Here is a 26633-nt window from a genome sequence, read left to right as displayed (position 1 = left end):
CACGCACCCCAGGAAGAAATGTCTAATCCTTTGCATCTCTGTTAATTTTTTTATGCCTTCAGATCAGCACCATGTGTGATAGCAGCCAGAACTTGCAGAACTATTGCTATCAGTTGTCCTACACAATTATTCATGAAACATAGATGGCTCTTGAGTTTTGGCTCAGGATGGGCTCCTTTTTCCCATTTTGAAATGTCCAAGACAGGTTATCATTGAATCATATTCCCAGGTAATGGAAACTGTGGCCATGGTCAAGGGCAACTCCACTAATTTGAAATGTTGTCTTTAGATTTATTTTTGAGTTCAGCACCTTACATTTTATTTTGTGGATATTGATGGTAAGTTTTATGGAGCTGCAATACCATTCAGAACCTCTTGGTAGGCAATGCATAGCCAGCTCCGTGTGTGCCGAAACTACAATGCCATCTGCAAGTACATCACCTTCATCTACCCCTCTTAATAAGCATTGACATTGCCTCATTTGCTCAGTATTTATTTGGAACAATGATGAAGTGACGAAATGACTAATTGAATACACGTAAAGGCGGTCCCATTTGCCCCTCTTTGGTCAATAATGTTACTGTCCCCCTACCCCAAACCCACCCAACCCACACCTACCCAACCTCTTGTCTCTAAGAGCTCACACCATTCCAGGTCACTCAATTACTCAATCAGACAGGATTTGTAAAGTGCTGCTATTCTTCCAAGAAGGTATCCAGGTTCTGAGAGCCAAGCTTCTTAGCTGGTCTCAGTTAAACAACCAGGTCTTGAGTCCACTTCTGAATTCCTGAAGAATGGGTGATTTCCGGAGGTGGAGGCTGTTCCAGGACTTTGTGGTGAGGTAGAAAAAGGAGCATCATTCAATTCCAATTTCAATTTTCAAAGACTGATTTATTCGATTTTGATTAAAAACCATAAAAGCACAATAAAAAAAGATTTTAAAATGTTACCAAGATAGTTACATATCATTATTATAAATCATCATTATACAGTTTACACCAAACACGTTAAAAGGGTAGCTCATGTTATATACATAGAAATATTAGACTGACCCAGACAATAATTTAAAATTAATGCATTGTAATCCTGTGTCTGATTACGGCTTTTAAAAATGACGACATGGCCAACATAATCAGTTCATTCTCCAACATTTGAAGCCTCAAAAGTGCTGTTCTACATTGTCTGAGTCCCCACTTCTTCAGAATAGATATTAAGAAGCTTCTCCTTGGTAGATCATAAAATTTACAAAAAGATATGCAATGTAACATCGATTGAATGGAAATATCATCGCATGGACATAGAGACAGATTTTTAGACCAAGAGTTTATCTCTGGAAATGTAACCAGTCTAAAAAATTTCCCCCCGCGAAAGCGTGTAAGTAACATGCGAGAATAGCAGCTTTGGACCTGTATTAAATAAGGTTGAATTCCCTGGCTTTGCAGCATCAGGTGGTTCTCCATAACTGAGATCTTGCTTTTCTCTGTAAGCCAACGCTTGTTCTTTAAATAATTTAAACAAGTTTCTTTCAAGTTCTTCCTTGATATGGTTTCTAAACAATTTGGAAAATCAAAATATTCCGGGTAACCAATGTCATAAAATAATTTTTTTACATACTTAATCCAAGATATCCTAGTGACCCCCTCTAGTTCGAGGCAATCCTTAATTATGTCTCGGTTAAAACCAGTCTCAACAAAGAACCACACCTTATGCCACAGTAAAAGGGGATTAAGTTTAATAATATCCGATATATATGGCAGGCCAAGTTCCTTATGGCATGCGTAAGTAGAAGTGGAACCCGGGACAGCTGAAAGTTGAATTTTTTTAACTTCCGTGATTCCCCAGATCCCGGCCCCATATGTCGCTGCGGATACACATTTGGATTTGTATATATCCACTAGCTCTGGGACTGATAGGCCACCCTACTTATTTGAAAAATTGCGAACCGCACCTATGGCTCTGGAGAAAGACAATTTTCTCGCATTTACCGCTGATGACCATGAGCCCGATTTCTCGAAGTTAATACCCAGATATGAGAATCTATCAATCGTATCTATTTTAGTTTTTTCAATAAAAGTTTGATGTATTGATTTTATTTGTACTACAACACATGGTAAACGTTTTACTTAAATTTATTTATAAGCCTCTATCATTCATATAGTTTGTCAAATTGGTGACAGCTCTTTGGGGGCCTATCTGAGTCCGCGCCATGATTACTGCGTCGTCCGCATATAATAATATGGGGACTGGGGTATTCTCAATCAAAGGGTAATCCTGCTTATCCTGGACCAAGTGGGAACCTACACTATTTATGTATAGGTTGAACAAAAACGGTGCGAGTATACATCCTTGTCTAACTCCCTTGTGTATACTGAACTTGGTTGTACATTCTCCCCGCTTCCCGTACCGCACCCTCGCCCCCGCCCCCGGATATAACTCCTTAATAAATAGAAGCAAATTCGGGTCCGCGCCCATTTGTGTCAAGGTACTCCAGAGTTTATCATGATTTAGACAGTCGAAAGCTGAGCTCAGATCGACAAATGTTAAAAACAACTTTGCCCTTCTGGCTAATACATATTTAGCTATGATTAGCACTAAATTTAATCCTTGTTCTGTCGTTCCAAGTCCTGCCCTAAACCCATATTGGAGCTTTGAGAGTGTGCCCCTTTCTTCCACTCAGAGTTGTAATTTGTTTAAAATAGCCCTCCCAGCAACTTTCATAAGTGAGTCCAGTAATGATATTGGACGGTAGCAGTTAGGTTCATTTCTGTCTCCCTTTTTAAAGATGGGCATCACAATAGCGTCTAACCACGTGGGAATAAACCTATATTTATTGCAACTATTCAAAACATTGGTTAGGAGTGGGGCCCATAGCTCAGTGTTAAGCTTATATACGTCCACTGGCACGCCGTCAGGTCCTGGGGCTTTCCCTGCGGCACTCTCATTAATGGCAGTTAAAACTTCTGCGAGTGAGAATTCAATCCCATTCTTAATTTATCCCTGAGCGAAGGCTTTCTGCCCCAGACCTGGAAGCAAGCCATGGTCATCCCTCTGATTAAGAAGCCCAATCTTGACCCAGAGGCACCCTCCAACTATAGGCCAATCTCGCTCCTTCCAGCACTAACTAAGATCTTGGAGAAACACGTGCACAGCGTGCTTTCCAACTTCCTGGAGTCCAATGATTTACTTCATGAATCCCAATCGGGCTTTCGCTCCAACTTAAGTACCGAGACGGCGCTCTTGGAAGTCTCGGAGATCGTAAAAGAGGTACTGGACATGGGAGGCAGGGTGATGTTAGTTATGCTAGACCTGTCGGCGGCATTTGACACCGTCCCCCATGAGGATCTCCTCACCAGGCTCCGTGACATCGGGCTAGGGGGGACGGTGTTCAACTGGTTTTCTTCCTTTCTGGCCAACCGCCGCCAGACGGTCTGGGTCCCACCCGGATCCGCCGCGATGCCGCCATTGGGAGTCGGAGTGCCTCAGGGCTCTATTTTGAGCCCCACTCTATTTAACATCCTTATGACCCCTCTGGCGACATTGGCGGAGTCCTATGGGGCCCGGATCGTCTCTTATGCTGACGACACTCAGCTCCTTTTCACCTGTCGCAAGAGCGAAGAGTTCGATGGAGAAAGGATCCGTGAGTGCCTTGGGGCTGTTTTTAGCTGGTTTTCACATAACAGCCTTAAGTGCAACTCGGACAAATCCGAAATACTATTCTTCGGATGCCCATCAGAACCAGATTGGCAAGGATGGTGGCCTGCCGACATGTTCCCTCCCACACAGTCCTCTAAGTGGGCCAAGAACCTGGGAGTTAAAATTGACAACGAGCTTTCGCTCAAATCCCAGGTTTCCACTCTTACGGGAACATGCTTTGGGATTCTCAGAATGTTGCGCAAGTTCTTTCCCCTTCTTTCGGAGCAACATCGGAGGATCACTGTTCAGGCCCTTATAGGGTCCAGATTGGACTATGCCAACGTCCTATATCTGGGCTTGCCTGAATATCTCCTCCAACGTCTGCAGGTCACCCAGAACGCTGCTGCGCGTGCCATTTTTGGCCTTCATCGCCGTACTAGCGCCTCTAATCTCCTTGTATCCCTCCATTGGCTTCCGGTGCGGAAGAGGATACTGTTTAAGGCCATGACCCTTGCCCACAAGGCCTTGCATGGCAATGGCGCCAAGTATCTCCAGAGGAGGCTGGACTTCTATCGACCTGCACGTTCCCTCAGGTCAGAAGCCTTGGCTTTGGCTCGGGTACCACGCATTAAAAAGGCTCGTCTAGGTGGCCGGTCTTTTAGCTTCCTTGCTCCTCAGCTATGGAACTCGTTACCGTTGTCCCTGCGAAACACCTCAAATCTGCTTGTCTTCAGGAAAGACTTGAAAACCTGGCTGTTTGCTGGATAATTCTTCCCCTTCCTTGGGCCCTGTTCTGTTACTGTTATGTTTCTTGCTCTTTTCCATGGCTTGGAGCTCAAAGCGCCGGGACACTCCTTTGGAGTAGCCGTTGCGCTATAAAAGTCCCATTTTAACATAACATAACATAACATTAACAATGTTCAGGGGGAAAATCGCCAGAGTAACACATTCACTTTTGCTTCAGCAGATGGAGGGAGTGTGAGTGAGGTTGAGGGAGGTTGAGTGCAGGTGTCTGGAGGGTTGGTGGAAGCTTAGGCAGTGCTAAATTTTGGGAGTGAATGGAGCGCAGGTGTCTAGAGGGTTGGTGGAAGCTTAAGCAGTGCTTGTGCTTAATTGTGGGACTGAATGGAGTTTCTTTAGGTGTGATGTGATGTGGGTCCTTCTGGGGAGGATGAAGACGTCTGGCCGCTGAGTTCTTCATGGTCTGCAGTCTTCTCAGGATGTGAGTTTGATAAGATTCATACATAGAGTGCTTTGCCATAGTCCAAGCAGCTGGCGATGAGGGCTTGAGTGATGGTGCATCTAGTGGTGACTGGGAGCCACTTGAAGATCTGATGCAGCTTGCGAAGAGGGAGGAAGCAGGGGCAGGAGACTGCATTGATCTGGTTTTTCATGATGAGTTTGCTGTCTAGGATAAAGCCGAGGTTCTGGCCGTGGTCTGTAGGAATAGGTGAGGGTCCCAGTTCAGCAGGCCACCTGGAGTTGTTCCATGGGGAGGTGTTGTTCCCGAAGATCGGTACATCTGTTTTGTCTGTGTTAAGTTTGAGCCTGTTGTTTTGCATCCAATCAGTGATTTTGGTCATGCATGAGCGGAAGTTGGCCCAAGTGGTGGATGGGTCATCAGATAGAGGATGAGATGGGTATCATCTGCGCAGTAGATGATGTTCAGTCCGTGGGTTATGACGATGTTGGACATGGTGGGTCATGTAGGCGTTGAACAGTGTAGGGCTGTTGTAAGAATCTTGAGGAATGTCGCAGATGATGATCTTGGGTTCCGAGGTGAAAGGTGGATTCTCTATGTTCTTTCTGTGAGGAAAGATGCGATCCATTGGAGGGTGATGAAGCCTCTTGATCAGGTTGTCCAAGGCTGCTGAGAGGTCAGCAGGATTAGGCCAGCTGCTTCTCCCTGGTCTAGGAGGGTTCTCCCTGGTCTAGGAGGGTTTTGATGTCATCGGTGACTGTGATCAGGGCAGTTTTGGTGCTGTGGTTCATGTAGAGTCTGGATTGGGATGGGCCCTGAAGATCATAGTTCTCCAGGTATTCTGTGAGTTGTTGGTTGATTGCCTTTCCAAGGACTTAGGCGGGAAAGGGAAGCAGGGAGATGGGCCAGTAGTTCTTGAGCTCGTTGGGGTCGGCAGACAGTTTTTTGAGGAGGGATTTGACTTCAGTGGGTTTCCATTCTTCTGGGAAGGTGGCCGAGGTGATAGAGGTGTTGAAGATGGCTGTGAGTTGGGGGGCGTGGCTTGGCTGCCGATGAAAATGGACGGGTGAGCGCTGAGCTCCGAGGCGACCTCCCCTAATAATCCTGTTGGAGCTTATTTTGACGACCCTGGGGCCCTGGGATTGCCCGCATCTCCTCCCGCAGACAGTGTGGCCTGATCGGTGGTGGAGGGGTCGACCCTGCAGCCGCGCGGAGCCGCGCCACGCCCGGGATCTCGCGGGCGGCGCCGGCCATTTTCAGCGGCCTGAGTGATAGGCCGCATCCCAGACCTCGATTACACAGGAGGCCGGCCCGCGGTGGGGGCCAGCCGGCCGCCGGCCAACAGGGAGGTCGGAGCCTCGGATTTGTGGGCTTCCAGCGGCGGCGGAACCTGGGCTGCCTTGCCGGACCGGTGAAGCCCGAAGGTGAGGAGGCTGGACACATCCTACGGCCCGAGGGCCTGCCGAGCGCCAGACGCGGGACGCGGGATCGGGGAGGGCCCGATCCTGCACTGCCTTCTCAAGAGTGCTCGACCGGCACTGAACACTTACCGCCGGAGTGCCCTGCTGATGCCGGGAGGCTTGGCGGGCCGGCACTGCGGACCCCCGAGGTGGCCCGATCTTTTGGGGCCCTGCTGACTGCTGCTGACGTGGGGAGCTGGGGCCTGATCTGGGAGCCTACAGATGTAGCGGGGCCCGCATCCCAGGAACAGCTCTCGCCTGGTGTGCTTCTCGTGGCTGGGACCTTGGCTACCCGCCTCTGACGCCGTTGTACTGTAGTGGCCGCATTGACTGCCGCCTGCCGGGCGCATCGCTCCTGGACTCGGAGGGGCAGCTCGCCCGAGGGGGCCCCTCGCGGCTGAGGAGAAGGTTGGCCCGGCGCTGGTGGGGAGCTGCTGATCTTGGAGGCCCACGGCGCCAGCACGTGTGTGGCACGAGGAGTGTCCCTTGGACTTGCGGCCTTGTGTGCTGGACAACCGGCGTGGCGTGCACCCTCGACAGATCTACCCTACACTACTCCTGATATCGGGGAGAGGCGAGGCCGGTTGCCTTCATGGGGAGGCGCCCAAAACCTCCCCCGGACGCTGTAGGGGGAGCGGCGGACAGCCAGGACTCCACTCCGGACACTGGATCGGCGACGGGCCTACCGCAGGGCCAACTGGAGCAGATCTTGAAGGCCATCGCCGACACCAGGGAGGCCTTGCACCATGACATCGGACAGGTATCCACGAATCTGGGCCTTCTACGTGCGGACCACGGCAAACTGGCAGACCGGGTCAAGCAGACCGAGATCCGGATGGACGCCCTGGAACCCGCGGCTAAGGCGACGGAGGCCTTGATGGGGGAGCTGCAGCAAAGGGTGCATCTGCTGGAGCAGAGGGCGGAGGATGCCGAAGGACGCAACCGCCGCAATAATATACGCGTGGTGGGTCTGCCTGAAAAGATTGAAGGGACAGACATGCTGGGCTATCTGGAGTCCTGGCTACGTGACGTGGTGGTCCCGGAGGGTTTGACGCCGTTCTACACTCTGGAACCTGCTCACCGAGTGCCGGCTCGGCCCCCGGCCGAGGGTCGCCCCCTCGGCCGGTGGTGGCACGCTTGCTGCACTACAGGGATCGTGATCTCATCCTGCAAAAGGCGCGAGCACGGGGGCCCTATAAGGTGGACAACGCCCAGGTTTCCATCTATCCGGACTATTCCTTGGAGGTTCAGAGGCAGCGGTCAACCTTTCTGGTGGTCAAGAAGGCTCTTCGGGAGGAGGGTATCCGCTACTCTCTCTTGTTCCCAGCCCGCATGCGGATCATGATGGATGGTCAATCTTCCTTCTACGATTCTCCCGACGAAGTATGGGACTGGCTGGAATTGTACAGGACCGGCGCGGATGCGCATCGGATGTCTGGGGAATGGCGGAGGGCGACACCGAGACCTAGGCGGAACAGGAGACCCAAGAGATGACCGTCTGTCTCACAGACTGAGCTGGAACGCAGGGATGCCCTCCGGGCGGTCTCCACCATTTCCAAGACAGTGGGATCGGCGTCTGCAGTGGAGTCGGGCTCCCAAGGGGGCACCGACGAGGCGGCATTGGAGGAGTCGGGGACTGGTGGCCCGAGCCGCCCCATGTCACTCCTGGAACTGCTGATGAGTTGCTGGACGAATGATCATAATGCCCCCCGAAGTGGTATTGTATAGGCTGCTGTGTTCCTGATTTGTGTTTGGGGTGGAGACATGTCACCCGGGCGGGCGAGGAACTGTTGTTGGGAGGCTACCTTATGCAGTGGCTCCTGCCATAGATAGGTTGGGGATGCGGGGCGCCTAGGGCGCGATGGGGAGGGCTGATCGGGAGGTATGTGTTGCTTGCAGTCCGTTGGAAATAGCGACAGGCCACCCCCCCTATCTCACACCTATTGTGGGACTCTGGTAGTTACCAGGGACTGTTCTTTTTGGTATTTAGACATTTGGATGGGCTTCCACTGTTTGGGATCTATTCTGGGGATGGGTGGGATGTGGGACTGTTGGGTGGTATCAGGGTTCTGGTTTTGGGGTGTTGTCAGTGTGCATACGATTTTTTCTTTATTCGGAACTGTACTTGTTATTGTGAATGGGGACCTTACCTGAGCTGAAGTGTGGGACCTGGAATGTGAGGGGACTGAATTCCATGCTGAAACGTCATAAAGTACATGCCTATCTTGTTCGCAGGGGGATTCAGGTTGCCTTCCTGCAGGAAACCCACATTGACCAAACTGAGGGGCGGACTCTGCAGCGCAGATGGCGGGGACAACTGTTTTACACAATATACTCGGCCTTTGCAAGGGGGGTTTTGATTTGGGTACGGGCAGGGGTTCCCTTCCAACCTTTGGTAACAGTGGTCGACCCTGAGGGGAGGTTTGTGGCTGTACAGGGCCGCCTAGATGGGAGGGACGTGACGCTTTGCAGCGTCTACGCCCCGAATGTGGAACAATCTGCCTTCTTTGCGCGATTGTCTGGGAAACTGGCGACAGTCCTGGCCAGCACGGTCCTGCTAGGGGGGGATTTTAACTCTGTACTGGACGTGGAATTAGATAGATGTCACCCACCACTGGCGCAGGCGGCAGCTCACAGACTAGCGAAGAGTAGGAGAGAGTGGCAAAGTAGCTGGGGCCTGGTCGATGCATGGCGGACCCAACACCCTACAGAGAGGGATTTCTCCTTTTACTCCCCCCCCCACACGATCTGCATGTTCGCCTTGACAGCATTCTCTGCTCACCGGACGCTCAATGCTTGGTCCGCCACAGCGAATACTTAGCTAGGACGATATCCGACCATAACCCTTGCTTGGTAGTGGTCCAATGGATGAGGCGACGTCAAGCTGTCCCGACGTGGCGGTTAAACCCATTGGCGTTGGAGGAACCGGCATTTAAGGCCGATGTACGCATTGGGGTGGAAGGCTATTTCGATGCTAATGTGGGCACGGCCTCCAGTAGGGCGCTGGAGTGGGACGCCTTTAAGGCGGTAATTCGGGGTGTCTGTATTTCGGCTAACGCGGGAGTCCGTAAGACCCTCCTGCAGGATGTTGCGCGAAGCGAGGGCCGCTTGCGCGAGGAGGAACGGCGTAACCACGTGACTCCTGAGGCTCACAGGGCGGTCTCGGCCGCACGGGAGGAAGTAGCGTCAGCAATGGAAAAGCTGCGCTGCTTTGACTATAAGGAGTTTCTTGTTCGTGCTCATGCTGAGCGTGACAAGGTGGGCTCACTGCTGGCGTGGTTGGCCAGTCCTGGGACCCGTGGCACTCCGATTGTGGCGCTGGCCGCCCCGGAGGGATACATGGTTTATACACAGTCGGAGATCAACGATCAATTCCTCACGTATTATGCGCACCTTTATAGGAGCAGGATGCCGGGTGCCCCGGTGGAGTTGGAAGAGTTCCTGTTAGCAGCGCAGCTGCCCCGGCTCGACCCGGAACACGCGAACCGCCTGGGCGGGGATATCTCTGAAGGAGAGATCAGAATGGCCATCAGACACATGGCTGCCGATTGAATTTTATGCAGCCTACGCGGATGTACTGATTCCGCGATTGCAGGCGGTTTATCGGGAGGCCTGGGACACCGGGGTCTTACCAGCGTCTACTCGCGAGGCTCTGGTGATACCCTTACTGAAGCGTGACGGCGATGCGAGCTGCCGTTCGGCCTACCGCCCACTCTCCATGCTCACAATGGACTATAAGATCCTGAGCAAGATCCTTGCGACGCGGCTTCTGGCCCACATGCGCACCTTGGTACACTGCGACCAGGCGGGCTTTATTCCCCAGCGCACCACCGCCACCTGTGTGCGCCGGCTGCTTCGGATCATGGGGGGCGATGCCGCTGCTCGCCCGGGTGCCGCTGTCCTTTCGATTGACATCGAGAAAGCCTTTGACAGTGTTGAGTGGCCATACCTGCTCCGGGTACTGGAGGCCTTTGGACTGGGCGAGTGCTTTGTAAAGTGGACCGCCTTGCTTTATGCCGCGGCCACTGCCCGAGTCAAGACGGGGGCCACCATCTCTGCCCCTTACGCGGTAGGTCGGGGGACCCGACAGTGGTGCTCCCTGTCCCCCCTGTTATTTGCGCTCGCTATTGAACCACTGGCAGCTCACGCCCGTATAGGTCAAGCGTACGCAGGCCTTCCTCTAAGAGCCGACACCCACTACATCTCTCTCTATGCGGACGACTGTTTGCTGTTTTTGGCGGACACAGGCGGTTCCCTGCGTGGGGCCGAGCGCTTGCTGTCGGATTTTGGCCGCCTTTCAGGACTGAGAGTCAACTGGGGGAAATCTTGCCTCTTCCCGCTGGCGCCGGGGACGGATGACTCCCAACCGGAGGGCGAACTACGATGGGAATACCACTGCCTCCCTTATCTAGGTACGCACATCTACCATTCGCCGTTGGCCCTCTTAGAGGGTAACGTCAACAGAGAAATTCGGAGCTTGCAGGGCTGCATGGGATTCTGGCGGACGATGCTGCTTTCGGTCGCGGGACGAGTGGCGTTACTGAAGATGGTAGCACTTCCCCGATTGCTATATCTGTTTCGCACTCTGCCGATCTGGATCCCTGCGTCGGTCTTTAACAGACTCCGCTCCCTAACCTCTGGGTTCATCTGGGGGTCGGGCAGACGGCGAGTTGCACTGGCCACGTTGATGCGCCCTAGGGCAGACGGGGGACTTGCGGCCCCGGACTTCGAATGGTACTACTTGGCGGCGCAACTGCAGTGGCTCACCCAGGCAGTGGCTTTGGAATTCCGAGGTCCAGAGGGAGTAGCGGGCAGACTATTCCCGAGACACGTCATCTCCTTTATAATCCTGGGCCAGAAATTGGACCTCGCCCAGCTCACAATGGAGGAACGTACGATTCGTAGCTGCTGGCTTCGTTGCCACAGGCGCTCCGGTGCCACTCGCCCTTATGCTCCTGAGATCCCGCTAGGGATGAGCACGGCCTTTCCACACGGCGGCGACTGGTCTGCACTGGCGACATGGGAGGAGCTTGGCTTGCAGATGATCGGCGATCTTTACAAAGATGGGTCACTGCTCACGTTTCAAGAGTTGCGGGACGCTTACGATCTCCCGAGAGGTGACTATCTGCTACACGCCTCGTTAGTGGCCGGTATTCGCCGACACTGGAAGAGTGGGCTCACCGAGCCGCCGACCTCGGAATGCTGTCAATATGTGGTCATGGCTGCTGGCACTTACAAGGCCGTCACCTGCCTTTACCGGAGGCTGTCGACTGTAACCCTACGGCCCCTGGATGGACTGAGAGCCAAGTGGGAAGGGGATATCGGGCGACCGATCCCTGAGTCGACATGGCCGCAGCTATTGTGGCGGGCATGGAAGGGCACTAGGAACGCCAGGTTCCAGTTGATCCAGTTTTTCACCCTACACCGAGCGTACCTAACGCCAATTAAGATTTCGCAATATTTCGAAGGTGCATCCTCGCTCTGTCCTAGATGTAGGACAGCAGAAGCGGACTTCGTGCACATGTTTTGGACCTGCGGTAAGTTGGCTGGTTACTGGGAGGCGGTGATGACCTGCCTGAACGCTGTCACGGACCGGCAGATCGATGCCGAAATGGGCGCCTGCCTATTGTTATGGTTCCCTCACACCCCCGTACTCGCGTTACCAGTAAATTTTACGATTTGGGCTTGATACTAGCCAAACGAGAGATCACCATGCACTGGAAATCTAGCCAGGGACCCAGCTACTTGCGTTGGAGGACCACTTTGGAGCGGTGGGCGAAAGCGGAGAGCGCTTTGCGGCTGCGACAGGCCAGGCGCCTAGATAATGACAAGGCATTGGAGGTGGCTAGAGCGTGGGAGGCCCTGGTGGTTGCGCTCCAGCAGCCTGAGAGCGAACTGAGCGAGGATGAGGGAGGGGTGACACGGTAGGGGCACTGTTTTAAGGAGCACCCCACTTCCAGCGAGGCACACACTACTTACAAGTAACGATAGAGGTTCTGAGAGATCAGATTCCCCATTGATATGCGCTACTTACCTTTTACTACGGTTCCTACCAAGGAAGTGACTATGTTAGCACTTGGATGATTGAGAGAGAAGACTACGGCACACTGTCTAGGGGGGTGGGTCACAGGGAGGGACCGGTTTGGGGGAATGTTCTATATAAAAGGTGTCTTGTCGGAACTGTAGTGTTATCCTGACTTATCGGCTAATACCATATTGTTTTCTCCTTTGTACTGTACTAATTTCGTACTTGACTGCCAATAAAAATTGTTTTTACAAAGAAGATGGCTGTGAGTTTTTTGCCAATAGTCTTGTTTCTGAGGTTGAACATGTGAATGGTAAAGGGGTCCATGGGTGCTCCTGAGTGGACTGAGAACATGATGGCAATGGTTCTCTGAATGGTGAGTTGGTGATCCAGAGGTTGGAGTTCATGTCTGTGGGAGCGAGGAGGCTGGTAATGTCGGAGGCGGTGGGTTCGGGTTCAAGGTGTTTGTAGATGGTGGACATCTTGCCAGGAAGAAGTCTTCCAGGGTGTCGCAGAGCACTTTGGAAGCAGTGATGATGTTCTGGGGGGTTGGAGAACTCCTTGAAGACACTTGGTGGTGGTGCTGTGAAGGTGAGGATGATAGAGTGGTCAATCCATGTGAGCTAGATGAGATGGCTGTGCTTGACCTTGTGGCTGGCTGTGAAGAGAGGGTCTTGCATGTGTCCTGCATTTGTATGTAGGGTCGGTAACTATTTGGGGTGAGGCCGATGTTGTTCATGCTTTCGAGGAAGTTTGCTGTGTTCGTGTTGTTGGGGTTGTCGAGGTGTAAGTTGAGGTTTCCGATGAAGATTTTGTGTTCGTTATTGAAGGCTTGCAGTGCAGTGAATTTGGGATGGCATCACAGAAACTGGGGCATGGTCCTGGAGGACTGTAGGTGAGGGTGCCTCTGATGGGGGTTTTGCTGTCTGTTTTGAGTTGAAAGTTGAGGTGTTCCATGATCGGGGTGGTGATGTGTGTGGCAGTGGTTCAGTGGATGGTTTCTTTGTGGTTGATGGCGAATCCACCTCCATGCTTGTTAATGCAGTCCCGGTATGCAATCTTGTAGCTGTTGGGCATGGCTGTGGTGATGTCGGGTACAGATGCCGGGTTGAGCCAAATCTCAGTGAGGAAGACGACGTACAGGGTGAGGGGGTGATGGTGTCCTAGATCTCAATGGCGTGTTTGCAGAGCAATTAGGCATTGAGCAGGAGGCAGTGTAGTTTTTCGGGCGCTGTCAGAGTTGTTGTGGTGGTGTCGATTGTGTGTAAGTGCTCCAGTGTTGCAGGACAAGAGGTATCAACCAACATTGCAATTGTTCTGGTAAGGATATTTTGGATAAACATTAGACAGAGGGTGGTAATTTGCTAATCGTGAGTCAACCACCCTTCATTAATACTGGTGACATCTTGGGATGAGCATGGCAATAAGAATGCAATAAATGGGATACCCTATATGGACTTCAGTAGCCCAATAACACATTTTGGCAGGAAAGAGCTCAAACTGGAATACTCCGTCGAAACTTTTAGTTTCACTGTACCACTCAAGAATGTTAACGGAAGTTTACGTACTCTCCTTTCTTCTTCCTTGCAAGGGAAAAATGCTGATTGGGGTGACACAGCTATATTAATTGGCACAACGCTGTTGGAAATATTCTACCATCTTCCAACCACTTTCCATATTTTTTTCAAGACAATCTAAAACCATGGTATTCTGAGAATATATAGAGTTTCTTCTGTTTTGTGCAAACTACTTGACTGATGAAAGAACCTTACATACTTTTTAAACATGTGAGACCGGGATATTTATACACACGTTTTAGTTTGCATTCATAGGCCGCCGACCAGGTTGCCTCCCTTTATTAGAATTATATATTTTTTAGTTTTTGTGGAAAAGGCAAGGTATATACTTCGTAATCTTGTTGGAGAACCGTAATGTGCTCTTTAACAGTTGGATAATATACTTGAATTTTAAAGGCAGCCTGTTTTAAATAAGATTTTTTTTGTCAAAGGACCCGAAAGTAAACGAACATCACCGTATTTTGTGGCATTTTGTTTATTTAAAATGGTGTAATACTGCATTAACAAAGACGTGCTACACTTTAAGCCATGATTTATGGACTTTATAGAAATACTCACTCTCGTTTTATTCTACTTATATATTGATTGTCTATTTCAAAATGATGCAAGCTTACACGTTGTCTTCCCATTGACCCAACAGTTGTTTCCTACAGAATTTAGAACTTTGTGCATGTAAATAATAAAATGGCACACTGGAAGGATTTTAATTACATTTTCCCCCATTGATGTTCAGGAAAGAAAATTTCCAAAATTTGTTGCAAAAGAGATGGAGAACATGTACATAGAAGAGCTGAAGTCATCAGTGAATCTCTTAATGGCAAATCTGGAGAGTCTTCCAGTTTCCAAAGGCGGTCCAGAATTTAAGCTGCAAAAATTGAAGCGATCCCAAAATTCTGCATTTCTGGATATTGGTGATGAAAATGAAACTCAGCTTTCAAAATCGGATGTGGTTCTGTCTTTCACTTTGGAGGTAAGTGCATGTTTGTATGTATTTTTCTGTTGATCTTTTCAAATGTCAACATCAAATGAAATGGCTGTGCTTATTCATGTTGTCTAAACAGAGGTGCCATTGGTTGAACGATGCGTTTGTTACTTGCATGCCGTAAGTGATTAGAGCTAAAAAGCAGGTCAGCAGAAGGATGCAATCCTACACCATTAAACAGAATTTAAACACATTATGTTTACTTTAAATAACGAAGATTTGGGCTGGGAATTAAGCCTTAAAATGTATTATAAATCAGAAAATTAATGTCATCGCATATCTGCTCAAGAAACGGGGCTTCATTCATTTGACTCTGCAGATAAGAGGAATGATGTTGAATAAATCTGCCCTTTTTAAGGCCATCTTCCTGCTGCACACACCAGAGGGTTAAGAAACATAATGTACTAAAATGTCACTGCACTTTTGGGAGTTAACACTTAGGGCCCCATTAGGATGGCGGGCGGATTGCCCCCGCCAGGCTGGCAGTAGCCACCACCGGCCTGGCGGGGGCAATCCGCCCGCCATCCTTGCTGCATAGACCCCCCGCCATATTAACATGACTGGGGGGTCCGCGGCGGACGGAAAGACCGTCCGCTGCTTTTTCGCCCCAGTCGCCTTGCGACCGGGCGGAAAAGGGTTTATATGGTGGCGGTGGTGGCGGTGTCTATCAGACACCGCTAGCCATATTAGTATGGGCTTGTGCTGCCACGGAAAGGCATGCAGAGTCTGCTTTGGGGGCCCACATGGACTCCAGGGGGGTGGGGGGTGCACTTGGGGGGTACCTATGGTACCTCCCAGCAGTTCCATGCACAGCATGGCAGGCACCGCCCGGTGCCTGCCATGCTGTGTATGGAAGTGCACAGCATGCCTTCCTGCCAGTTTGGTGGGCGATGCTGAGTGCACCACCCTCCACAATGGTAGGAATGCTGGATGCGCCCGCCACTGTGGCGGGCGCATCCTAATGCTGGCCACGGGGCCCCCACCCTAATGGCGGCCGGTCCCTTTCACCACTAGGATGACGAACGGACAAAGTCTGCCCGTCATCCTAATGACCCCCTTAATGTCTGTAAAACAATTGGGTTATTGGTTGAAGGGGGTGGAAGCCCCACTCAGGCAAAAACCACAATCCTTGTCGGAATGAACCACAAAAGTCACTAATTTAACCTTTGCTTAACCCTCTGGTTGCTCGGCCCAAAAGCAGTCAGGCTTAACTTAAAGGCAATGTGTACAGTATTTATGCAGCACATAATCAGTAATGAAGTCAAAACACTACACAAGAAAAGTCCCAAAACAATTAAGAAAAATAGAGTACATTTTAATAATTATGCCAGAATGGCAAATCCAATGATTAAAATCAGAGATATTTACTTTCAGAATTTTAAGTTGAACTAGCACATTGAAACAGAAAGTGCTACCTGCAGTCACAGTCACAAGTTCAGACTGACAGTGATGAAGTGCAAACTGGGTTCAGCACCAGGGCTGTCTGCTGGGATTTGTACCTTTTTGTCCCTGGTGCTATGATGTGAGGTCCTGCATTGGACTGCAATGCTGTGCCAATTCCGGTGTAGTCGCTGGTCAGGAGTAGCGAGGTGCTGCAATGCGACGTACCACACCGGGCTGCATCCCGCTCCATCTGTTCCAATGAAACCTTGAGTTAGGCAATGAGGCGTTATCTCTGAAGCTTGTTTTGTCTCTATAGCTCACTGACGAGGCTAGCCAACTAGTTCTTGCAGTCACTCTGGTGGCCCTGGGTTCCAAGAAGCAGGTCCAATCTTCATTTCTCAGACAGTAGGGCAGCAGGCTGTCATTTTTAGTAGCAGGGCAGTCCTTCTGAATCTTACGCAGGTCCAAGAGTGTACTGCTGAGCGGCTCTGGAGGTACAGTATGTATACCTGGTGTCAGTTGTTGTGCGGGGGATTCCCTGTGTTACCCCTCACATCTGTCAAGTTCTTTGCCATTGTTATGTTAGGTGTATTTGTAAAGACCACTAACAAGTGTATCTTGCTCTAAGGAGGTGTGTGTGCCTAGCCCTGTATATGCTAGGTTGGTTAATTGGTAGGCCAGGTCTTCAGCTTCCTGAAAAATTCAAGGGGAGAGGAGGAGGCTCTGATGTGGAGTGGGAGGGCCAAACTGTCTAGTCGTGACAAAAGGCAGGTCACGCATTGTGTCAAATTACGTTGTGTGTGCATGAGACCAAGCCTTTTAAAGTGTAAGTGAGGTTGGACACAGCCCTTCCCCAGCCATCCTGTCCACACCTAAGCCGCCTTTGTGTTACTGTCAGGAAGCAATACAGAAACCCCAACAACAGGGACATTCACATTCATGTGACTCAGGACACTAGCAGGGGCCACACTTTTACGAGACAAGAAAATGCTGCCTATCTACAAGAGATATTTTCACAATTGTAACTTAAAATCCAACTTTTTCCATCAAAGAGGATTTTAAATCACAGTTTATTTGAGTGTAAACAGCATATTTCTATCTGCTCCAAATCTAATGTTAGCACTCATTATATGTATTAGGATCACCCAGTGTTAGTCAATCGAAGAGCTAGACCTTAAGAACAACTTTAGGAGTTTTTCACTGCCCGGACATATAAAACTATGTACACATGTCCTATTTTTTAAATACAAAGCACACTTTCCTGCTAGCCTTTAGGGCATACATTAGGTATGACTTAGAAGCATTAAAAGGAAGGTTTAGGCCTGACAAAAGTTTTATTTTGCCAGGTTGAAAACATTTAAAACTGCACTACAGTTTGAGGCAGGCCTCAGATGTTTTAAAAGTGCTATTTTAGTGGGTGGTACAATGAGTGCTGCAGGCCCACTCGTAATTAAATACATGCCCTGTGTACATATGTAACCATTTAGTAAATGTGTCAATGAGGTATTTGCTAATTGTACCATGTTTTAGAGAGAGAGCACAAGAACTTTCCCACTGGTTAGCTGGGAAAAAGTGACAGAGTCCTAAAGCTAACAAAAACAGGCACAGCAACAGAAGGTAAAAAACTGGAGGTGACCCTGCAACTTGCCCGGTCCAACAGTGTCCTATTTAAAATTATTCAAACTCTGAAAAAAACAAGCATTATAACATCTAGTACCTCTGTCCCAAGACCGTTGCAATTAACACCAAACTTTAATTTTCAAAATACTGTCTGATTAAGAGTAAAATTAACTAATTCTCACCCAGTCTGCTATACAAGAGTAACCATGTTTGACCATAATGTCACAGGTCTAGTTAGGGCTTATTTAACACCAACAACATGCTAAATGTAAAGACACGCATTACTCAGCCTCCATGTCATAAACATCTAACTCCAGTTTATAACTTGATTGCTCATTTTTAGCTTCTGCCTTAACTATGAGAATTAACATCACTTACAAATCCTTCTCAAAATTCATGGCCCCTCAAAGCCTCTGGCATCACCTTTACCAACTTTGCACTGGCAAACTCCTGGGGGAACTGGCTTAAAAACTGGACTGTGGAACAGTTGGTGTCTTGATAACTATTAGTCAGGTCTGTGCCTAGTGTGAAGGAGTTTGGTCTTGATGTTAAGGTATTCAATAGCCCATAGAGCTTGAAATGGTTCATTTGCAGATATTATTCCAAATTTTCATTGTTCAATGAGGAAACTTTCCATGGAGTAATATTGATGGAATTTCACCAGCATGGCCCTTTGTCTGGTTCCTTCCTTTCTATTCTCCTCAGATTGACATCATATTGTCATCCATGTTGTCTAGCTCTTCCTTTCTTTTCTTTGCATGCCACTTACAAAAACTGTTATATTCTTTATTCACCATTCTTCAGGTAATTTATGTTTTCCATTCCCTGCTGTGAGATTCCATATGGTATCTTGTGAAGTCACCATTTCCTATGATTAAGTACTTGCCATGGCCCGATCCCAGATGTAATGCCAATAACAACAGCCAGGGTGTGTCTGGCAGGTACTGGCAGAGGCCTCTGTTTTTTAAAGTACCCAATTCATTATATCTCTTTGAACACTTATCCCTTCTATTTTTGCAGGATGTCCGGGGTAAGGCTCTGCCAAGTAAGTGAAGAGGTCTGAGTGCCTGCTGTGGCTTTCCACATCATCAACTACTGCATTACCATGTATTTTCCCCTTGCAGTTTTAGCCTACTGCTTGAGGATCTGATTTTCTCAGGGGGCCAGGGTTACTCTCCGTCCACTTGTGAAGGATTCCTGGAATCTCTTTTTCACCTCCCCCATTCACGATGATCTTAATGCGAGTGTTTGCTGCTTCTGCCCCCCTCAATTTTGTGTTTAGCCATAAAGACTGGCCAAGGTTGTTCTGGCATTAGGATCTGTTCCACTTTTCTACCACAGTCCCTGATGCTGGACTTCCTTACAGTAGAGTAAGTCTGAACCGTACAGTTGTTTTAATATTTATTATCCACATTTGTTTTGGATGACATATCGGTCTGCAGATGTTTAGCTTGTTGCTAAAATGATCTTCCCTAGCTGGCAACTCACCTGGAAACTCCTTAGTATTTTCTCCCTTTGGCTTTGTTTGGGCCTCCCTTACAACCCAGACTTTATTTGTCCAGTACCATGACCTCTCCCCTTCTTTCCTGATGCTGCCCCATCCATTTGAGCCTCCCTCAAATTGTTATTGGTCCACCAAGCAAACTGTTTATTTTTTCCCTGATAGGGTAGATTCTTCTCCCAAACACAAGCCCTCCTATTTTCATAAAGGCCCGTTAGGTTTGTGCATCAGTAAAAAGTAGCCTATTCGATGCATAATCTTTTAAAATTGATTTGGTACTGGATGTTCAGTCTGGAGAAGAGACTTTCTCGCCATCGCCGTTCCCAACTTCCTCCTACCATACTCCTGCGATCAGTGTGCACTTTTGATTAGGCCCTGCTTATGTGCATTTACAATTATAAAACACAGACATGTTATAGAGTGCTGTACAAACAGCTGATCTGCAAGTCCTTTGTTAAAAATCTAAAAAAGCTTTGTTGTCTTTTTTTTAGGTTTGATTATGAAATCATTCTGCCTCCATTGTCCGATAGGTGGTGTACGCCATATTGAATTTTTATGATCCTTTATTATAGACTGAAAATTTTATTTTTCATTTCTGCCATAAACTACCTTCTTTCTAGGCCTGCACCATTTTAACTATGTTATAACCTGAGAAAATGTTTGGAAATATAGTACTATTCTTCGAGGTCATTCCCTGAGGTTTAACTTGTTGAAAGGCAAGATGGAGGGGGGACTGGCTTCGGTGGGGACCCTTGCAGACCCATCCTTGCCTTGCTTCGTATAGTGAGGGCTACTTCTTTTTTTTGTTTAAATTTGTTTATCGGGTTTTTGTTTGCATTTTATAACCAGCATAACAGTGATTATGTGGTACAGTAGTGCATGACCATAAGTACACTGTATCAGGAAACGCTGAGTAGCCTTCCCCATACAATAATCATGTGTTGATCGAACATACCAAGCTGTTCGGTCCATTCATGTTTACCATATAGTCCCCTGCAGGGCCAGTAGCTTACCCCTGAGAAGAGCAAAAACTGTCCGTGGTGAGCGGTCTACCATTCTGAACGTGGTGGTGACCTTATGGTAAGTTGATTGTTACTCAATCGTTTCAAATAGTGCCAACGAGGTCGCCATGATCTGTGCCTGCATGTGTCGTCCTGACGTCTTTGTCTATAGGTCTTTCCAATAAACCATTGGTAGGGGGGATACCCCCTCCAGTCCAAACTTTCTAACTTTTTTAACCTTTGGGGTGAACCTGGTGGGGTGGGGAGGAGTCTAGGGGGGAAGCGGGGGGTTATATGCTGCGCCGGGGTGGGGCGTCCATGTTCCTAGGTTGTATAGTACGACAGCGTGCGGGGAGTCAGTGGCGCGCGCCGGATAGCAGGGGTCGCAGGGTGCAGCCTCTTACGATTTTCCGGTAGTTTTGTGGCTGTGTCATTGAGGTGCAGGGGCTGGTGTGGCTGTTCGGATCTGGGACTGCGAGGCCGTCGGTGACTCTTGGGGACATGTTGCTTGTGTAAATCCGTACATTAACTGGGCTCAGTCTAGGGATATAGGGTGTTTGCGGTGCCCCCTCACTTCCTCCTCCCGGAGTATCTCCTCCTCTGCTTTACCCCATTTATGCACGGCGCCTATCCAGGCCGCTTCCGGTGGTCCCGTGGGGGTCCTCCAATGCATAGCTATTCCCCGTTTTGCCAAGAGAATGGCCAGTGAGAGGAAACAATACTGCACTTTCTCGGTTTTCCGCCTGTGGAAGATCCCGAGCACGCATGCTTCCCATGTGGATATGGTTGTGATGGCAGTAACCTCTTCGAGGGTCCAATGGACTTTACCCCAGAACCCTTGGAGTGTGGGGCAATCCCAGAACATGTGCTTAAAATCTGCCTCCGGGGTTTGACATCGGGGGCAAGCAAAGTGTGTATCCGGAAAGAAGCGATGCAGTCGGCGTGGTGTGCGATAGGCTCTATGGAGGATGTTGAATTGTATGTTACGGAATCTTGCATTTCTGGATACTTTTTTGGGGTATTCCAGGGCTATGTTCCATTCTTTGCCGTGGACCACTCTGCCTATGTCCGTCTCCCACTTCTGACGTAAGGGTTGAAGGGATGGGAGGAGGAGTGTACATACTGCCTTGTAAAGCCAAGTGACCAGATGTCGCCCCACTCCCATGTGTAAGATCGTGTGTATCACTGGGTGTGGCGTGGGCTCCCCTGTGTCAGGATTCCAGTATTTACGACTGCTATCTATTAGTTGCCTGTGGAGTAAGAATTGCCCGGGGGGGAGATCATATTGCTCCATCATCTGAACGTATGTTTTCAACTGCCCCTCTTCGAAGAATGATTCTATCTCCGTGACTGACAATTCTGTCCAGACTCGAAGTGTTCCCTGTGTGTAGTATGTGTCTCCTCGTGGGAAGCCCACCAGTAGCAGTGGGGGTGAGTACGGCGGCTGTGTTTTGGACATGCGGTGAATACGCATCATGCAGGTGCGGGCTATGGACAGCTGTAGGGGCCGAGTACGTATCGGTTTAGTACCTGGCAGCAGCATCCGATGGATAGCTGGTTGTGGCGTGGGGCCGTCTGCAGTGATGGTCTCCCCTATGTGACACCCTGCCGTCCAATATGACAGCCATTGGAGCTGGGCCGCCAAGAAGTACGCCTCGAAGGCCGGTGCTCCCAATCCTCCCTCCGTGGAAGGCAGGTAAAGTGTGGATAGCGCTACTCGTCGCCGTCCCCCGCCCCACACTAACTCCGTTAGGAGACTGTTCAGTTCTTTAAAGAACGATCGTGGCGGAACCACTGGGAGGTTTACGAAATGATGCAATAGCCTGGGGACCATGATCATTTTTGCCAGGGCCACTCGGCCTATAGGTGCTAGCGGTAGCGTTTTCCAACAGCTCACTGCTGACCGTAGCCCAGATAGGGTTTTACGATGATTTCCCTCGTATAGGTCCTCTGGGGTGTGATACAACCGCACTCCCAGGTAACGGGGGGCCTCTGCATTCCACGCAAGTGACCGGGCGCCTATTCGGGCCTCGAATGGGGCCATACGGGGGCTTAGCGGGTACAACGAGGACTTCCCCCAGTTGACCTTGAGGCCCGAGATGTCCGCAAAGTCCTCCAGTGTTTTCCAGATGCAGGTCAGGTCGCTGGTAGCGTCCCGAACATAGATTAAGAGGTCGTCCGCGTATAAGGACACACAGTGCCATGTGTGCGCTAGGGGAATTCCCCATTCCTCGCCTTCTTGTCGTAGGCGTGTTGCTAGGGGTTCGACCGCTAAGGCGAATAGGAGGGGTGACAGCGGGCACCCCTGCCTAGTCCCTCTCTCCACCGCGAACTCTGATGAGATGTAGGTGCCCAACCGGACTCGGGACGTGAGGCGCGTGTATAGGAGCCTTGTGTATGCTGCCAGGCTTGGGCCAATGTTGTTCTTTCTGAGGACCTCGAATAAGTACGGACATAAGAGAGTGTCGAATGCCTTTTCGAGATCTAATATGAGGCAGGCTGCGTTAGGGAACCGTTCCCGTGTCGTGTCCTGGATATGAAATAGTCTACGGAGGTTGTGGGACGTGTTGCGGTTTGGAAAAAACCCACACTGGTCTGGGTGGACTAACTGGGTTAGGACCTGGGCATATCTCTCCGCTAGCATTTTACCTAAGATTTTGCAGTCCGTATTAAGCAGCGTGATCGGTCTATAGGATGACGGGAGCGTGGGGTCCCTGTGTGGTTTCAGGAATGTAACTATTATCGACACCCTGAGGGATCTCGGCAAGACCCCCGCCTCAAGCGCGTCATCGAACATGGTGACCATCCGTGGGATTAAGTGAGTCGAGAAGGTACTGTAGTACTCCAAGGGGAAGCGGTCCATCCCTGGGGCTTTGTTTCTGGCTAATGCTCCTATCGCTTTTTTTACCTCGGTCGGTCTTAGCTTTTGTTCTAGGTCTTTCTTAACTTTCGTCGAGACTTGGGGGATTGGCAGAGTGTGGAAGAATCTGTCCATTGGCTGGGGGTCTCCCTGTCTTGGGGGTTGGTATATAGTGAGGGCTACTTCAATGTGAAATTTGTTATTCCCTAGAGTGAGTAGCCCAGACTGTGGTGGGGGGAGGAGAATGCCCTAGCACCTGGAGGAGCCATTAGTCCGATTCAGCTGCCTCCTTTTGCCTCTGAAAATCTTAGGAAAGTGCTCCCCCTCCCCGGCAACACCTAAGATGGACGGCCTCCACGCCTAGCTTTTTCAGAGACTTACAAGAGGTGTCTGGGCCTCATGACTCAAGAGGTGGCCGCCCCCATCACAAGAGCAGAGCCCTGCCAACTGAGAATGCCACCCAGATTCACAACCATAGCACCATGTGAGGACTCGGCTGTCTGGGGGCGTAGACAAGGCAAGGTGCGGCTGCTGTGAGTGGCAGGCCCTGTGGATCTGAGGAGTGATGCAGACTCTCGGCCAGGCCTGTGAATTTTAAAAAGGGCCTCCCTCTACCTAGCCCCTGGCCATTGTAGTGAGCACCCCTGATGCCTGGAGGATCCGATGGCTTGGGTGACAGGCCGCAGTCCAGACGACTCTCGAGGGCTGCCAAAAACATCACAGGAGGTGGCCTCTCCCGACTACTTCTGCCATCCTTGGAGGGGGCTGTGATGACATTTCTCGCTGGAACTTCTGCAGTCTGACTTGTGGCAGCCATGTAAACACATTGCCTGGTGCCTCAGACCAGCATTGTTCTGGGTCTGGGCTTGGATTTCAGGACAGAGACCTGAGCTACCTTAGGAGTGGAAGTTGGGTGCAAGGATTTGTTTGGTAACTGTAGGGACCCTTGGCATTGATCCCCAGTGGTGAGCCAGGTGAAGAGTAGTCTGGTCACGTCTAAGGGTGAGTCGGAGTCATACCTGTGCTGGAGTATGCAATCTACTTCCCATCAGCGTCTCCAAATTCCACCAGCAGTCATGTGCTTTGGGGGTCTCAATCAAGTACTTCTTACACCCCGGGGACTATTGAGGGAGGGTTTACCATACGTGCGTAGTGACTTCCCCGCAGGATTGATTTTGCCCTCTTGAAGTGCAACTAGACCTTGACTTCCTCCTTACAGGTGGTGTGGATCAACCTGCCAGATGGCGAAATCAGACAGGACCCTGTGGAGGTTCCACTATAAAGAATTACTTGCTGGTCCAGAAACCCAGCCTGCGGTGGCCTCCCAGGGGATAGGTAAGAGTACACTTCTCTGGACTGACTCCCCCCAAGCCACTGAGGCTAATGCCCCATCCACGAAGGGTGGCATGCAACAAATTATGGCAATGTTCAAGGCAGAGATGGGCCTCTTGAGACAGAACTTTGTCAAGTTAATTACCAAGCTTGATCATGTTGTCCACAAATTTGATACACAAGCAGATCACCTGGTGATACCCGTTACTAAAGGAGCTTGTGAAGGAGCCAAACTGACCGTACACATAAGCGAATTTGAAAAACTGTGCCAATGGATCACTGACGAGGTGAAGGGCAGAAAAAACTTTTCCTGCCGGAGCAACTTTCGTATCTGGGCCTACCGGACAATGTTGGATCAGGACCTTCCTCAATATGTTGAGGATCTTTTCAGTTCCCTTCTGTCAGACCCTGGAGATGTCACAATAGAGCTGGACCTACATGGTCTTTCATGCCTATCAAGCCAAGAATAACCTGACTCCAGATGTTCTTATGACAGGCCACTATATCCAGCAGAAGGGTGAGATAATGAAAGCTGCCAGGCAATCAGACTCAATAGTGTTTAGAAGCTGGGGTCTCCAACCTTTTCTGTACTGAGAGCTACTAAAGTTAAATGAAAAACATTAAGAGCTACTAATATTATTAGTGTTGTATAATCTCAATTTTTTTATATGTATATTAATTCAAACAAGCAAAAGCTTTCTGGTTTAATGGGCTGGGCTGCACACGGGTGAGCTACTCAGAGGTAGCTGGAGAGCTACAGTAGCTTACAAGGTACTGGCCATAGACCCTGGTAGAGGCTCCACCTTAGCACTGTATCACAATGCCTCACCGGACGAACACAGCGCATCAGACTACCTTTGTTCCTCTCCGAACCCATAGAGATCAGTTGCAGAGCCCCTTAGAGTCCCTCCCTGAGCCCAACCCTCTACAACAACTACATTGACTCCGTTACGACCATCATCAGGAACTACGGACTCAACATCGTCTCCTATGCCAACGACACCAAAATTATCTTCTCCCTCACCAACGAACCGAAAACCGCCAGAAACAACTTCCACAGAGGAGCCACCTGGATGAAACCCAGCTGTCTCAAATTAATTTGGACAAGACTGAAGTCCTCATCCTAGGACCCTCAGCTTGGAACAACTCATGGTTGCCCTCCACACTGGGATCCCCGCCCACTCCCAAAGACCAAGCAAAATACCTCAGCATCATAATGGACCCCTCGTTCACAATGAACCATCAGATCAATGCCGTCCCCTCATTATACTTCCACAGACTCCACCTGTTTCAGAAAGACATTCAGATGGATCCCCACTGAATCCAGAAAAGCATTCAACCACAAACTCATCAGAAGCAGACTTGACGACAGTAAAGCACTCTACACTGGCGTTACCCAGAAACTCATCAGAAAACTTCAGAACTTTAAAAACGCCACAGCCAGACTGGTCCTCGACATCCCTCACCGCAGCCACACCTCCGCACATTTTAGAGAATACCCCTGACTCGCAGTCAACAAAAGGATCTCCTTCAAGCTCCTCACCTACAAAGCCCTCCACAATTCAGGACCAGAATACCTAAACCACCGCCTCTCATTCCACGTCCCCATCAGACACCGCCACTCGACGTAGCGGGCCCTGGCCACCGTCCCTCGGATCCACAAGACTAGAACTGGAGGAAGATCCTTCTTCTACCTTGCCACCAAGACCTGGAACACCGTGGCGACCCACCACAGACATTCCCTGTCGCTTACCCAATTCAGAAAGGACCTGGCTCTTCGACTGAACACCAGAGCGCAGATCGGTCAGCAGCCCCCCACTTACCTCCCGTCCCAGCACCTTGAGACCCTCCCAGGTGAGTAGCTGTGTTTTATAAACTCTGATTGATTGAGTGATGCCTTTGCCTTGATATTAGCAAAATGTTAATCCCTTAAGATAGCAATGAATTACCTCAGGGTTCACAAAATCCCCTAACAGTGGGGTTTACCTACCTGCCTTATAAACAAAATGACTAATCTGCCCAGATAACTACATGGGAGGAAGCACCAGCGCTGTTCCA

The 26633-nt window shown here is 49.8% G+C and overlaps 1 protein-coding gene across 5 annotated transcripts in view; it reads left to right on the top strand.

The window, feature by feature from the left end:
• CADPS2 (calcium dependent secretion activator 2) overlaps positions 1-26633 on the top strand; it is a 2489915-nt gene that overhangs the window by 719709 nt on the left and 1743573 nt on the right. For all 5 annotated transcript variants that reach the window (XM_078680818.1, XM_078680809.1, XM_078680789.1 and 2 more), the window contains exon 5: positions 14630-14866. In XM_078680818.1, coding sequence (XP_078536944.1) covers positions 14630-14866 — 237 coding nt within the window. The remainder of the gene's footprint in view (positions 1-14629; positions 14867-26633) is intronic.

Source organism: Lissotriton helveticus, chromosome 1_1 (assembly GCF_964261635.1).
Source record: "Lissotriton helveticus chromosome 1_1, aLisHel1.1, whole genome shotgun sequence".
NCBI lineage: Eukaryota > Metazoa > Chordata > Amphibia > Caudata > Salamandridae > Lissotriton > Lissotriton helveticus.
Note: the sequence above shows the minus strand (reverse complement) of the source record. Positions and strands in the feature narration are given on the sequence as shown.